Source organism: Miscanthus floridulus, chromosome 11 (assembly GCF_019320115.1).
Source record: "Miscanthus floridulus cultivar M001 chromosome 11, ASM1932011v1, whole genome shotgun sequence".
Taxonomy (NCBI): Eukaryota; Viridiplantae; Streptophyta; class Magnoliopsida; order Poales; family Poaceae; genus Miscanthus; species Miscanthus floridulus.
In genome coordinates this window covers 65,064,198-65,079,259 of record NC_089590.1, presented here as the reverse complement: position 1 = coordinate 65,079,259, position 15,062 = coordinate 65,064,198, and the positions used below count along the sequence as shown (strand labels likewise).

Sequence of the window (15,062 nt, the reverse complement as noted above, 5' to 3'; positions counted from 1 at the left end):
TGCTGAGTACAATTTAGTACTCAGGGTTTTATTCCTCCTATTGCAGGTTACAGGTGGATGCTAGAGCTGACCCTTGTGTGTGGATACCTTCTGGTGGGCTCAGCGAGGATTCCTTTACGCTGCGATCGTAGTTTCTATTTATAACTCTCACCAAATGCTTTTATAAATAAAAGTTTCATTATCTGTTGTCGTAGTTTATATATCAATACTTCATCATGTCATGATTAGATATTTATTTCCGCTATAATTCTGATCACTTGTTTATATTCCGTTGTTCAATTAAATTGTTTATAACTCTGATAATATGACTACATTCTGCTATTATAAATAATAAATATTATACTCTGATATTGTATTAAAAGTGATGTAAGAAATGATTAAGAATGCTATAATCTTTATTCTCTCATTTGTGATCCTGATAGTAAAAATGTGGATTTTTAGGTTCTCTCCTGGGGTGTGCCCGATGAGACTGCGTGATTTGGTGTCCTCCTTTGGGTACTTAGTATCTAATGGAAGACGAACACTCCTGAGAGGCATTAGATTAGGCGGTTTTGCCACAATGCAGTCCTTCCTTGGGAAGTTCAAACTGGATCGAGGCGTGTTATGTTGCAGAATGATTTGTCAACCAAAGCCTACAAGGATCTTGTGATAGATGACTTAGAGGATTTGAGTTACCTTCGGCTACGTGCTCTTCAAAATATTGAAGCCAATAAACTAAGGATTGTGAAATATTACAATAAAAGAGTCAAGAATAAGCAATTCTCTGAAGAAGATTTGGTCTAGAAAGTAAAAATGCCGATCGGGTCAAAGGACAGCGAGTTCGGCAAATGGTCACCTAATTGGGAAGGACCTTATCAGATCAAACGTTGTGCGCCTAGTAATGCTTATGTTTTAAAAACATTGAGAGGAGAAGAAGAATTCGGCAGAGCAATCAAATAGAAAATATTTAAAGAAATATTATCCTAGCGTTTGGATTAATACTTGACAACTAATTTGCTCGGTCGTCAGCTCTAATAGCTGATACCAGAAGGGTATCGCCTCTAGCGCAAAAATAAACCCGAAGGGGTAAAAGCCAGTACGATGTGTATTGCCTATAGGAGCAAAGCAAACACGGACAAAGTGATGCATAAATACGAAACAAAAGAAAATCATTCAAGATGGAGAAATTGTTTGCTAATATCACCTATTACAAACTACGGGCCAGAAAACACTTTGGCTACTATATCATCGGCCTGGGAAATAAAGGCTATGGAGTTAGCAGCGCTGAAGAAATCCTCAACCAGGCGCTCATAATTCCTAGGGTGCGTCGTGGCTAGAAAACCATGGGAAAGGAACCGAAGTTTGTGGCTAGAATGGGCTTCAGCAGAAGCCAACGCCATGGTGGCACCATGGCGAATGCCATGTAAAGCGACCTCCCTAACACGATTCGGGATGTCATGTAGGCGAACCACCAGGACGGTGCCCCTAGCGTTGATGAATCCCGCCGCGTACTCCACAGCCAATCGAAGGCTTTCCAGTTGAGCAGACAAATCTAAAAAGATTCAAAAGGAAGATGATCAGAATCTTGAAGATAAAATTGAAAGGAAGCAAAGGTTATGATAGATATCTCACCCACGATTCTGGCCTTGGCCTTGGCCAACCTATCCTCCACCGAATCGGCCTCGAAAGGTGATCGGCATTGAACCATGGCCAGAGCCAATTCTGCGAGGGAGAGACATTCAGCAAGACCCTGACCATGTCGATCAATGGAGGCAAGCAGATCATCATTGGCAATCCGCCTCCTCTGATAGCAAGGGAGTTGGTGATGAGCTGTTAACGAAGAGAACCCTAAAGACCGAACGGAGTCAGCCCTATTCCCCAAGGCAGTGGGGGCATCACGAGTCGTACCCTCCTAACAATGAAGATGCTGATGCGATGATGTAGATCCATTGAGGGCCTCCTCAGCAGACCACTTGTTGTCCTCCATGATCTCAAACCTATGGAAAAGCAGGAACTATACTAAGGGCACAGAAGGTTTGAGACGAAGTGAGTTGTTTTTTGATCCCCAGCCGTGGTCCGTATATATAGCCCGAGAAGGCGAGGAGATAGATTTCGCCGGGGGTGTGAAATTGAAATCAGATACGGAAACATATCAAGGCTCCAAAAATTCAGGGGACAGATAACGAAGAGATAACAAATTCGGACTTATTGCTTTCCCAAGTTATGAAATATCATGGGATGGATACAAAAGATTTACATTACCAGCAATCAGCCCACCAAGGTTTCTTTGGATTGAAGGGAGTTTGAATCCCCACAGGGCCAAAGGTCATCATGAACCGAGTCACATCGGCCCGTTAATAAAATTATGTCATAGAAGGGGAAAAGCCGCATGCCTAACAGATGCCCAGCTAATTTCTTGGTGACTGGGAAACCACGGGAAAGAAGCTTGTGGCTTTCCCGATGGGCATTTGGTTGAGCAAACAAGGAGAAGGTGTCCACACATTTTAGCCCTTGCAAAAACTAGAACAGTTCTACGAACATGGAGAGAAGACCTAGGCAATATCACAAGGATTCTTCTAACCACAGTAGCTGATTCTCTTGCTCGACAAGGTGCTAAGATAAGTGACACAATCACTATATGCACAAGAATTCTTCTAACCGCTTAAGATCTTCATAGCAAAAAGATAGACCATGGAGGATCCGGCGGAGTCAGAAGCACTCGAGGGGGCATATGGAAGAGAAACATAGCTGAATTGTTGAATTGCTCTCGCCATGGTCGAATAGACATTTTATAGCCGGCCTAGAAAGATAAATCCAAGTGCCCGTGAAGCAATGATGCTCTCACAAAAGTTTTGAAGCATGGGCTCATGAGCTGACATAGACGACGACAAACAGTAGACCCTAGATCAAGATTCTCTACCCGTGACTATGGACGTATCGGGGATGCAGACGTGATAATTTTGAAATAAAATTACTTTTATCCCAAAATTGGGGGGCATGTGTTTACACCAAAAATTGGAAGAAGAGTCGCAGGGACTCGAAAGCTCCCAAGATCATATCATCAAGGAATCAATTGCGTGCAGATCGAAACCAGCTGATTTGAATGCAACACTGGAATCGGCTTTCTTCAGGTAGCGTCAGTAGATAACGACAAAGGCTATGATCGACGCTGGGATAAATCATGTTGGACTCTACAAAAAGGGAAAGATTAGAGTCCAAGTTATATTAAATTAGGAATATTTTCTCTAGGGCCAAAGATTATGATGAGTCATGCTTAGATAGGAGTCATGCGTAGGTCCCGGCTATAAATATCAAACCCCGGCTATTGTAAAAGGACACACAATCAATCAAATACAAGTTACTTACTTTTTTCCGGCTCCAACCACCCCTTAGGAGTAGGAGTAGAGTAGATCTCGGCGAGTTCTTCAGCAAGTATGGTTGCATCGATCCGATCGACCTCCACTGCTTGTTTGTAAGTACCGTCGTGGCTTATACTTCTGTTTGTATGGCTGCATCGATCCGATCGACCTCCACTGCAACTCTGGTATAAGCTAGTTATCGACTCTTGTCTAGTTCAAGTATTGCTGCATCAATTCGGTCGACCTCCACTGCTCGAACTAGATTAAGGTCAAGTTATCGGCTCTATCTAAGGGAGGCGTTCCTTCGGATAGATTCATTAAGTTACCGATATTGTTTATTGCTTCTATTATTAATTTAATTACAGCAATATCACTTCGTCCGATTGGGATTGATCTAGATTGGCCTTATATCCTTTTTAACCCATCGTTTGTTAATCTAAATTTGATCTAATCTGCATCTTAAACGATGAGTTATGTTTTATCGGCCGTTTTATGTCAATCTTGATCGTACATAGCGTGCATTTAAGGCATATCTGATCTCGAATAGATCTATTAGCTAGCGAAAACCATTCCATGGCCCGTTATCACGGTCTGTGTGATTCTGTCTCACACCCCACTGTTAGCACCGTAGAGTGGGGATCGCTATTTGTAAAATATGTTCCTGAGAAGGCATAACCTTAACTATGCGCTATGCCTGAATCGACTGTTTTAGCCGATATCGAGCGCTCTCACGAATAGTTCACATCACGAGATCGTTGAAGTAGGGATAGGTTGAAAGATGTGTTAGCCCCATGATCTTATTATTGTATTACGGCCTGTATGATTCTGCCTCATGCCCCACTGATATTAGTAATAAGTTAGGGTCGTCGAGTCTATTGTTGTTTCTACGGCCTGTATGATTCTGCCTCATGCCCCACTGGTCATAGCGATAGATGAGATCTAATATGTTCATTAGATTTATCTTTATTAAATGGTTGAATGACGATGAGCTATTTCTTTTATAAAAGGAGTTCGGTTGCTCGCAGACATTGGCTTAGCATAGTTTAATCATTGTTGACATATTTTTGTCATTGACCGATATTTGTCCAAATAATGATATTCATTCTGAACAATAATCGATTCTTCTTATACAACCCCATGAGCTTTAACTGATTTATTCTTATAAATATGCTGGAATCGACTATTTAGTCGATCTCCTATCATATCGGCTCTCAGAGCCGCACATTCGGGACTGTCTGGCAACACCGGCACGTTCCGCCCTAAATTACTGATAAACTTTCTCTCCTTGCCAATTGTAGGGTCAAATTGATTGGCACGTCTCGGGAGAAGTGCGCAGGATCGACCATCCCTGCGCTGAAGCTTGGCGAATCTCCAACTCCATTGAGCGGACCCTTCCGAAATGCTCGTATGCCCTCGGCACGGGGCAAAAATTCCGTGTCGACAAATGCATAAACATGTGCCTATGTCTTATAGTGGCTTTTATATTTTTATAACAATAATTATTTGCCCCATATTTGAATGCACAAAAATTACATAAATAAATTAAATTAAAATATTTGCATCATAATGATTATTTTCCCTATATTGGAACACATAAAATTGCATAAATAAATCAAATTAAACTATGTTTGTATAAATGGAATTTTAGGGTGTTACGAATATCCACCTCTAGGTGGACGAGAGCAGCCAACATCCATGCTGCAATGAGCCCCACCATCGCCTCGGTCTGCCCCACCAGATCTGGTGCCACCATGCCTTCGTCCCACAAGATCAGGCTGCCCCACCATGGAAGACGTCTCGACGAAGGTAGGGGCAGCACTCGACATGGGACTACTCTTGGTGCTGGCTAGGGGTTTAGTTGCCGGCAACCCTCGATGGTGATGCGGAGACCAAGGGGGCAATCAGGGGGTGCTAGACTGCTGGTGTGTGAGTCATGGGCAGACTAGGTGAACTCCACCTAGACGCCTCGTCGCGCCACCCTCAACCCGCCCTTGCCCCTCGACCCCGCCGACCCTAATCCAAGGGCAGGGCGCCGACAATATCCGCAGCACGCCCTCATTGCCCACCCCGCCCAACCGACTTCTCCCGCCGCTCTGCTGCCATCTCTCTCAACACCACCGCCGTGTCACGGCCGCCTCCCCCCCCCCCCCCCGAACCCCCTTCTAGAGCCGCCGAGGAATAAAACCCTAACATCACCGGAACCCTAACACCATTGCCGTCTTCTTCCTCTCCGGCGGGGCGCGGGTGCGTCGGCGTGGGAGAGGGAGAGGGTGGGCCGGGCCACATCACGCTGTCCATGCTCTGTGCGACGGTCGCGTTTTTGTGTTTCGGTATTTTTTTTAGAGTAGAAGGCATGATTTATCCGTGTTCTAAATACTACCGTGAGAAGGTGAGATTGCTTTTTCATTTTGATTCATTGTCACAGGTTTATTCAGTTTCATCCAATGTCTCAGGTGACCCACTGGCTTGTAAATATAGACAAGATGTCAAAATTTGCATCTTTACGGTTACGAGAGATATTTATCCATGTTCTAAATACTACCATGTGATTGTTTACGGAGGTAAAATTGCAGCGGCTAGCAAGCAGGCTCATAGAATCGCTGAACTTTATCGTGCTTCTTCAAGCTTGTGAATATTCTTTTAAGCTTTGCTAGGCTCATAGAATCGCTGAACTTTAGCGTGCCTCTTCAAGCTTGTGAATATTCTTTTAAGCTTTGCTGTTATTATGATGCTCTCATATAGTGCCGCGGTGGTCCGCTCGGCCTGTTTGCTTGTTGCCCTCCCAGGCAGCAGAGGGCCAGCCAGGCATGCATCCTATCCCCAGGCGCACAAAATCTAACGCCTGGGAGCAGTTCTGGAGCCAGGCAAGTTGCCTGCAAACATGTAGCCGCTGGGTGCCGCCTCGTCCTCCACGGCGCCTCAACCGTCACGGGACGACCCAGAGGCCACTATGGCATCGCAAACCTAGGGTTTCGCGCCGCGGAGGAGAGATGGCAAGTGAGAGATAGATCGGCTCGCGCCGGTGTCGCAACTGGTGTCCCGATAAGAAATTTCAATATTTAACCCTGAGTTCGCAAGCCTCAAGCCTTACAATAACCCTGTGCACGTAGATTGTTTCAATCCGAGGGATTATGAAGGATTTCTCTCTTTTTCTATTTTTGAGCTGCCTCTTTACACTGTTTAGGCCATGGGAAATGATGATACTACCCTCCGCTATGGACCCTAGCCCAACGCCTCCCTTCCCTCGGTTCACACGCTTTTCAAGGCGGATGGGGAGGACGGCGTGCTAGCGTCGGGCCAGCAGGAAGATAGCACGCCGGGCCAGCAGGAAGACTGGCGGCGTCCAGCCTACGGCGTCGGACGAGCACGGCCGCCTCAAACCCTAGGGAAGGGCGGCGGGCGGCCGCCGGCAGCAGGCGGCGTCGGGTGGCGGTGTCTGCGAGCTGAGTCGCTCGTCCGTACAATCGTGGCTCGCGAAGGAGTGCGAACCAGAAACGAACCGCTGGCTTCACGATAGGATAAGGAGTCAGGGTAGTTCGATCATTTTCCCTGATTGAAACAATTCATTTGCACATAGTTAAATATTAAAAGACTGGTAAATTAGATGTCAAATATTGAGCGGCTTACGAACTCGAGTTAAATATCGAAATTTCTCCCGCTTGGACCCACTGGACGGTGAGAGTACGAACCGATGAACTCACGAAGTGGCGTACGCCCGTTTTCCAAGGACTCCACTGACATGTGGGTCTACTATGTTAAGGTGTGGGCCCCACTGGTCATAGGCCGCGATGCATCGGTACACCGAACACGTCTCCCATCTTGACGAGACCCGTCTTCCACCTCGCCGCCCGATCCGACGCGCTGGATCGCCGGCGACCGGGCGTTGTCGATCCGAAGTGCAGCAGTCGGCTCTTCCTGCCGATCCCCTGCGCTTGCGTCCCGTAATAACACGACCGGCGCATCTCGCCGGCTCAAGAGCATCCGTGGATCTGACCGGAAGAGGCCGCGGCTGCTACTAGCCTGCTGCTGCTGCTCCCTCGGCGATGTCGAGGGTTCGGGACAGGACGGAGGACTTCAAAGAGGCCGTCCGAGTCGCCGCGCTCTCCCATGGATACACGGAGGTGAGTTGCGGCCACAGCCTCTCCATCCACACCCCATCCAAAGCGTAGTGATGAAGCCTCACGAATTGTCCTCAATTCTTCACGCTCATTGACTCGTCGTGTTGGTTTGTGTATGCTATGAAGGCCCAACTGGCCGCGCTCATGTCGTCTTTCATCATCCGGAAGCCGTCACCCAAATCGGCGTTCACTAATGCCGCGATCAAGACGGTAGGAGCCTGTGGTGGATTGTGTTCCAGTTTTCATGTGGTGAGACAGGTTGCCAATGTAATTGTTTGATGGGTTTTGTTGATGTGTAGCTCGAGAGCATCAGGGAACTCGAGAGGTTCATAGTGAAGCATAGGAGGGATTATGTGGACCTGCATCGCACTACCGAGCAAGAGAGGGATAACATTGAGCATGAAGTAAGTTGCATATTGTGTCATTGTTTGTTTTGATTTGCTATCGCTTTTCCTGTGATGATGCATGCATGGAATCTTAAATGTGTGTATTACTCAACCTATGTGCTTAATGTTCATAAAAGAATCATCTAGTGCTTTGTTTGCCCATTTGGCATTTCATTACAGTTCTCTAGCATTTTAATATGCTTGGAGCCTTCATTGTTTGAAAACTTCAATAGAACATTTTATGCCTGAAGGCTGAAGCTCAATGGCACAAAATATATCTATTGCTGTACCATGCCATGTACCTTTTTGTAAAATATATACTTGGCTGTCAAGTTTTTTTTTTCACAACTACATAAATCTAATCTTGGATTACAATTGTCGAATACTTTAGCCCTAAAAAATATGTTGAAGAGATTATATATATGCATGATCATGTATCCTCCTTCATTCAGTTAATGTAGGTTGTGCATCTCTCTGTTAATACTATTAAATACTATTAATCTATGTTTGGATATAGTGATGTGGTGTTCCTCTTGTATAGACTATTGAGTTGACAACCTATATTCATACTGGCATCCGCACATTGATTCATATAACCTGCTTTCTATTCTCAATTTAGTACTTATTTGTAACTACTCAATGCATATTAGATTGGCGTTTTTGTAAAAGCATGCAAGGAACAGATTGATATCCTGAAGAACAGGATCCATGAAGAAGAGAAGAATGGAAGTGGAAAGACATGGCTTGGCACTAGGGATGAGAGTTCCCGGTTGGACTTGATAGCTCATCAGCATGGTGTGGTATGGTTATTCTCCTTGCCATTGCTGTTATAAGTTAAAAAAATCTGCTGGATTAGTTTGTTTTTTGAGGTAGTTAGCAGTAGAACTGACCTGAATGCATTCCATTTAGAGGATGAGGCAAAGTAATTCCTTAAGTGCCTGTTACGGTGCTACATGTATTATGATCCAAGATTTCCTTTTATTAGAGCCAATTGAACAGGTCATCCTGTCGAGGATTGATTGTTTTCAACATTTCCTTTCCAAATTTTTGAGTTGGGTGTATATTTCACTAGTTGGTAGTAGGATATCAGACTTCGATTGGTTGATTTCATTTGGTACGATAAATAATTATGCTGTGTGACTTTAGAGGACAGATTGCCCAGTCAAAACATGTGAACTTGAATAATATCTACTTTCATTTTCTTGTTCGCGGATGCATCAGGTAAGAGCATGTACAGGCGAACACCTACCTCTATTTTTCTTTGTTGTTTTTTCTCTATATCCAAATCTTTGTAGCAGTCAATCATCAGTTCTGAAGTCTGAACTACCCTGTTTTGCAGTAGTTTTAGGGATTTTCTTGTGCCCAGCTCCAATAAGCTGTTTGTTTATGTTACCAGGTTTTAATTTTGAGTGAGCGTCTCCACTTAGTAACTGCACAATTTGATCGTCTTCGGTCCATGCGTTTTCAAGATGCTATTAACAGAGCAATGCCAAGGAAGAAGATTCAGAAGAGATCAGAAATCAAACCTGCTGAACCATCCAGGTCCAATCTTGTTCTAAAATCTGATGTATCAAAGATTGTAGATCAGGAAGTATCCACAGCACCTATGAGAGTTCAAGAACAACTATTGGATGATGAAACAAAAGCCCTTCAGGTAATATGTGGATGGTATATAAACTATTATTTAGTGAAAAACTTGGTTATTTTACTTAAATTACCATGCATCATGTGTATCGTAAAACTCTTCTCAGGTGGAGTTGACAAGTCTTCTTGATGCTGTCCAAGAAACGGAGACAAAGATGATAGAAATGTCAGCACTTAATCATCTTATGTCAACACATGTTCTACAACAAGCTCAACAGATTCAGTATTTATACGACCAGGTATAGGATTCGTTTAATCATATTCTACTAGTTTATATGTTACTTGTGTTTTCCTATGTGAACATAAACCTATGGACTGTCAGAATCAACCTGAAAAGTATAATGGTCACATGAAGCTTATGTCCATGAAAGAGCTTTGTAACACAGTCTAGAATTAAATAATTGCCTCCATGGTCAGATCCCCCCCCCCCCCCCCCCCCCCCCCCCCCCCCCCCCCCTAACTGAAAGAACGCATGGTTTGGATATGCACTACACGAAACCTGATTGTTATCTGTATGTCCTCATAGAACATCTTCTGCGCAGGCTGTTGAAGCTACAAATAATGTGGAGCGTGGGAACAAGGAGCTATCCCAGGCGATCCAGCGCAACAGCAGCAGTAGAACCTTTCTCCTCCTCTTCTTCTTTGTTCTCACTTTCTCCGTTCTTTTTCTTGACTGGTACAACAACTGAAATAGTATACGAAGACATTGTATTTTGTTGATGGGAAATGATCAAATTATGAAGGCTGTCTGTCTATTTAATTTAAAGTCCTGGCCTTTTAGGTAGTCTGTTACTTCCCAAGCATACTGTTCAATGTGCTGTTCATCTGAATATGCCGGGATTTGTCATTTCATTTCTGGCGTGCAAGCTACAGAAGCGATGGGCACTGTACTAGGGCCATGTACGGAGCTTTCAAGCACTTGTTGAGAGGACAAACAAGGTTCGACGTCTCTCTGCAGAACCTGGCCATCAATTCCTTTACTGATCAGGTCATTAGCAGTCTCAAGTTCTCGACAGTGTCGTCGTCCAGAGTACCTTAAGCTGTTAAGCATTCAAGTCGATATTTCCTTTGCTCTTCCCTGTTAGCTTTGACGCAATCTTATATTGGCTCCGATCAGCGTCAGATGCATGGATCACATACAGAAGCAATCTATATTGGCTCCGATCAGCGTCAGATGCAGGCATCACATACAGAAGGAAAATGCACTTATGCACCTGCCGTCCTGGCTACAAAATTGTAGCGTCAATTTTGGAACAGGAACAGGGATTAGAGAGGACACAGGGCAGACATTGGTAGCCAAAACATCATTTTCGATTTATATACAAATCAAAAGGCCGTTTGGCAGTGACACCAACCAATGCACAACAGATGATGGTCAACCTAACATGAAGATATGTCAGGTAGGCAACCTAGCAGGCCGACAGTGATAGACCAGGGAATTGCTGACGTTATGAGAAGAATGAAATATGCATTTCACCTCCATGTCTCATCATATTACAACTCTATATCAGCATGCTTAAGCACATGCTTGTCGACACAGACCATTACCCTGTTTACTATACGCATCATCCATTAGTATCCCCCTCCCACTTTCAATATCTACAAAGAGGTATATAGAACAGTCTTGTCTCAGAACAAGAGCAGGCACAGCACCACAAACACAAAGAGGAAGAACCAGATCTGGTGGAGGGACCTCTCGATTTCCATCTGATGCCGCCTCAGCCTGGGGTTCACGTTCTCTGTCGCAACATGGTATGGGCTCGTGTAGTACAAGCTCGCTGGCAGCTGGCCACGGAACGCCCAAGGAAGCACAACCTCTGCCATCCCTCCAAGCACCCCACCAGCAGTTGAGTGGATCAAGCCACGCCCTACTGGTGCTGGAGGGTAGATGAAGTCAAACCCATTGGGAATGGGATGGTGGTGTGCCTGCAGCAATGGCTGGTGCTGAGGGTTGTCTTCCATGCTCTGGTGGTAGTGCTGGTCATTGACGTTGCTTTGTGCATTCTGTTGCTCAACAGTCTCACGGTGTACCATGGGGCGGCGCGGGATGGCCATGCCATTCAGTGACTTCTTTGAGTTCCCTCCCCGGCCATATAGTGGCACAAGGGTGTCCATTGAGAGTGTTGCCTTGCATACGGGACATTGGCGCCTTGCCGAACTGCTGTTGTCGCTGGCAGTTGACTCCACCCCAGGCCGCAGCCACTCATAGATACAAGGCCAGCAATAGAGATGGCCACAGAGAGTAACCACTGGTTCTGCTGCAAAATCAAGGCAGATGTTGCAGTCAAAGCATCCGCTTCCTGTTGTCGCAGGCATGTCCCCATTGGCTTTCTTCACTGGCTCAATATCAGCCATGAAAGGCTGGCTATTGATAGCAGCCATGCAAGGCTGATCCATTCTCCCAGCTTCCATGGCAATCGTGATGCTTGCTCTCAGAAACTGTTTTAGTTCGGTTATGACAGTACTGCAATAGACGGAGAAACCAAAAGAGGTCAGTAGGAATACATACAATTGATAAAGCAACACGCTAGAGGTCATTGCACAAAATGATAAGGGAGTCTAAGCATTGAAAATGTTCATGATATTCGAACACCTGCCTAACCGTGTGGGAGGACTAAAGAAGTACAAGAAAGAAGACTGAAAGCAACGAAGCAAACCGCAAACCACATTTCTAGTTTTAATATATGCTGAATTCTGAGGAAGAGGCGGAGCCAAGTGTACAGACAATAACAATTGAACTAAATAGAGGGATCCATGTAATAAGCAGTTTTTAGGCACACACCACATCATCCTGTCCTGGGGAGTCTATCCGAATAAATTGAACAAGTGTGACAACTGAAGTAGATGTTAGGTAAATCTCCAAAACGTGTTAACAGGCAAATGTCCTTGAGTCTATGCTGGTTGCGCTTTTACCCAAGAATCCATCGTCTTTCCTTGTGGCCCGAGTCAGCAGTGATAGATTCTCCAATATTTTAGTACCTAGTAGTGTGAGTCAGCAGTCATGGATTCTCCAATAATTTAGTACTTGGGACTACGACTGTTGCGCTTGGTTTCTATCCCTTTAGTTAGATAGTTATCCGCGTCCTACTTTTTGTGCCATTGATAAGTTATCCAAGAATCTATCTATCAGAGATTAGGAAACTTATGTCAGCAAGGAAATGAAACCACTCGCTTATCTGCAATGTGCATAGCAGCATAATATTGACTCCAAGACTTTGCCCCTTGTTGAAGGTAAGAACAATCATTGCCAGCTCGAAATTGCCTCGGGAAGAAAATAGAGAACTATTCGAGTTTTAAAAAGCTTGCAAACGTGGACTTTGACAAGGCTGGTAGGTCTGAACAGATTACCACAGATCCTAACAAATTTTATATTCAGACAAACGGCTGGGGAAGACCAAAAGAGCTGATAAACAAAGGAAAGTATGAGATAGACTAAAGGTGTCCGTCCTAATCTCCAATAAACAAGCCGAGGTGACATGTTGATATTTTTGTAGGCGAGGATAAGGCTTGCCACCGACACCCTTTCCCATACCCCGCACAGAGTGGCAGCTCTCTACACTGGGTACGCCAAGCTTCTTCCAAAGGAGCATAATTGAAAAACAACAACAGGTGGAGGTACTGATGTGGACTGCAACAATGGTAGAGTAGCTACAGGCTTGGCATATTTAATGGAACCAAACACACTGAAAAGATCATTTAAACATTTAGTAATCAACAAAAACTAGAATAACCCAGTGATAATTGCACCTACTGTACTCTGATCAGGAAACAATGAATAGTTTGTCCACCAGCTTCGTGGAAATTTCTAATTCGCTTCTGGTCCCAAATGTGCCATGACCATCATTTTTATATTCAAGCAAAGCTTCGGCAAGTCTTTCCTAAGTTAAAACACATCTTAATCACATCAAGTACCTACAAATGAAGCTCAAAGAGAGCATTTTCCTCCAGTTCTAGTTTTGTTTTGTGGTTCATGACTGGCCTAATAGATATGTACAGAAATAATTGGTACTGAAGGTGAAGGTTGTGCTTGACAAGCAGAAGCTGTGAAACTCCAGAAATAAACAAGCCGCTATGTTTGACGTGTATGAGCTACCATACTATGGATTTTAAGCACGTTTCCACAATAATTTGATCTAAATTTAGGCATGCCAGTGAATTTGGTTGCCTTTATTATATTCCATATGTACCGTGAATTCGTGATACTAGTAGGTTTCAGAAAATAACCACATGGGTATTAAGCATACGCACCTATACCAGAGAAATTTCTTCAGGGAAGAGGTATTAAATACTAGCTTCAAATAGATATATGCAAATTGATGCAATTTGTAACCCCAGGGAGATGGGTCGGATGAAACATTTTGGAACACAAACTAAACTGGTAGCTGCACACGAATCCAACACAACAAAAAGAATGAACGGGTCTGAGAATCCGTCTCAGAAAGGGAGGTTCAGATTTGGCTTATCAAGTACAACGAACGCGGAGACCAAACAAAACAGACTCTTGGAGCAATCCGTCCGATTACCGAACGAGGAAGGAACAAGCCGTGCAAGCCAAGGTAATAGGGTTCCTTACCAGCAAAGGAAGAAGAAATCAATCCGAGCTCGGATGGATGCGCGCTCCACGCAGGTGCATCCGCGCTCCACGCAGGTGCAGCACCACCAGCGAGGATGATGACGTCGGCGGCGGCGGCTAGGTCGCAGAAATTTGACACAACGCGCTTCCGGAGATGGGCTCGGCGGCGCGGCAAGAGGAAGATGGTTTCTGGGCGGTGGCGCGAGGCCGCGGCGATGCTTCGGGCGACGAACGCGGGAGCGGCGGAGCAGGACGCGGCGGCACGGCAGCCGGCGATAATGAGGCAGGAGGGGACAGGGCGATGATGAGAAGAGGAGGCGGATTTCGGTGGGAGGCTCCGTCAAGGGTGTATACAATGAGTTGGGGATTCGGGATTTTTTTTTTTTCCATCCTCACGCATGGCACACCTCCGTTTACCGGTTTTACATGCCATCGCCAACAGGTCACCTTCGCTGATGTGTCAGGTCAGATGGATATGCCAGTGAGGCTAGGCCCTTGATTGATTTTGGATTTTGGAGCTACTGTAGCACGTTCGTTTTTATTTGATAAATAGTGTTTAAACATGGACCAAATAGGTTTAAAACGTTCGTCTCGTAATTTCCCACCAAACTGTGCAATTAGTTTTTCTTTTCGTCTACATTTAATGCTCCATGCATGGGCCGCAAACATTCGATGTGACAGGTACTGTAGCAACTTTTTGAAGTTAGGGTGAAACTAAACAAGGGCTAGGAACCTCTACCGAGCATGCGAAAATTATTTGTTTACCCCTACTATTTCTCTCTCCCGACACCCGCTCACTTGTGGGCCCTCTTCCTCTCGCGGACACGAGGGCCCTACACGTCAGCTTCTCCAAACCCATCTCTTTTCCTTACCACGCCTATACTTGGCCATGCAGCCCGAGGCACGACGGCACGGCACGAAGTTCGTTTTTTTAGCCCAACACGAGCACGGCACGGCCCGGTGACATGCGGGCCCGGGCTGGCCCGGCCCGAGGCAGCAGGCC

The 15,062-nt window shown here is 45.2% G+C and overlaps 2 protein-coding genes across 2 annotated transcripts; one reads left to right on the top strand and one right to left on the bottom strand.

Annotated features, from left to right (window-relative positions):
* The first annotated feature begins 7,103 nt into the window (after positions 1-7,103).
* On the top strand, positions 7,104-10,674 carry LOC136491026 (syntaxin-81-like). Its single transcript, XM_066487231.1, has 7 exons — positions 7,104-7,459; positions 7,583-7,666; positions 7,756-7,860; positions 8,493-8,642; positions 9,239-9,496; positions 9,594-9,725; positions 10,029-10,674. The coding sequence occupies exons 1-7, from the start codon at positions 7,382-7,384 to the stop codon at positions 10,173-10,175; spliced, it is 954 nt and encodes a 317-aa protein (XP_066343328.1). The 5' UTR covers positions 7,104-7,381; the 3' UTR covers positions 10,176-10,674.
* A 105-nt stretch (positions 10,675-10,779) lies between these two features.
* LOC136491028 (E3 ubiquitin-protein ligase RMA1H1-like) lies at positions 10,780-14,193 on the bottom strand. Its single transcript, XM_066487232.1, has 2 exons — positions 14,060-14,193; positions 10,780-11,950 (listed from the first exon to the last, which is right to left on the bottom strand). The coding sequence occupies exon 2, from the start codon at positions 11,896-11,898 to the stop codon at positions 11,116-11,118; it is 783 nt and encodes a 260-aa protein (XP_066343329.1). The 5' UTR covers positions 11,899-11,950; positions 14,060-14,193; the 3' UTR covers positions 10,780-11,115.
* Positions 14,194-15,062: the final 869 nt, after the last annotated feature.

What these genes read in the sequence shown, in the direction of transcription:
- LOC136491026 (XM_066487231.1), top strand. Translation starts at nt 7,382, where the DNA reads ATGTCGAGGGTTCGGGACAGGACGGAGGACTTCAAAGAGGCCGTCCGA. An exon ending in TCTCCCATGGATACACGGAG is followed by an intron (nt 7,460 to 7,582) that starts GTGAGTTGCGGC and finishes TATGCTATGAAG; the next exon opens with GCCCAACTGGCCGCGCTCAT. An exon ending in CTAATGCCGCGATCAAGACG is followed by an intron (nt 7,667 to 7,755) that starts GTAGGAGCCTGT and finishes GTTGATGTGTAG; the next exon opens with CTCGAGAGCATCAGGGAACT.
- LOC136491028 (XM_066487232.1), bottom strand. Translation starts at nt 11,898, where the DNA reads ATGGAAGCTGGGAGAATGGATCAGCCTTGCATGGCTGCTATCAATAGC.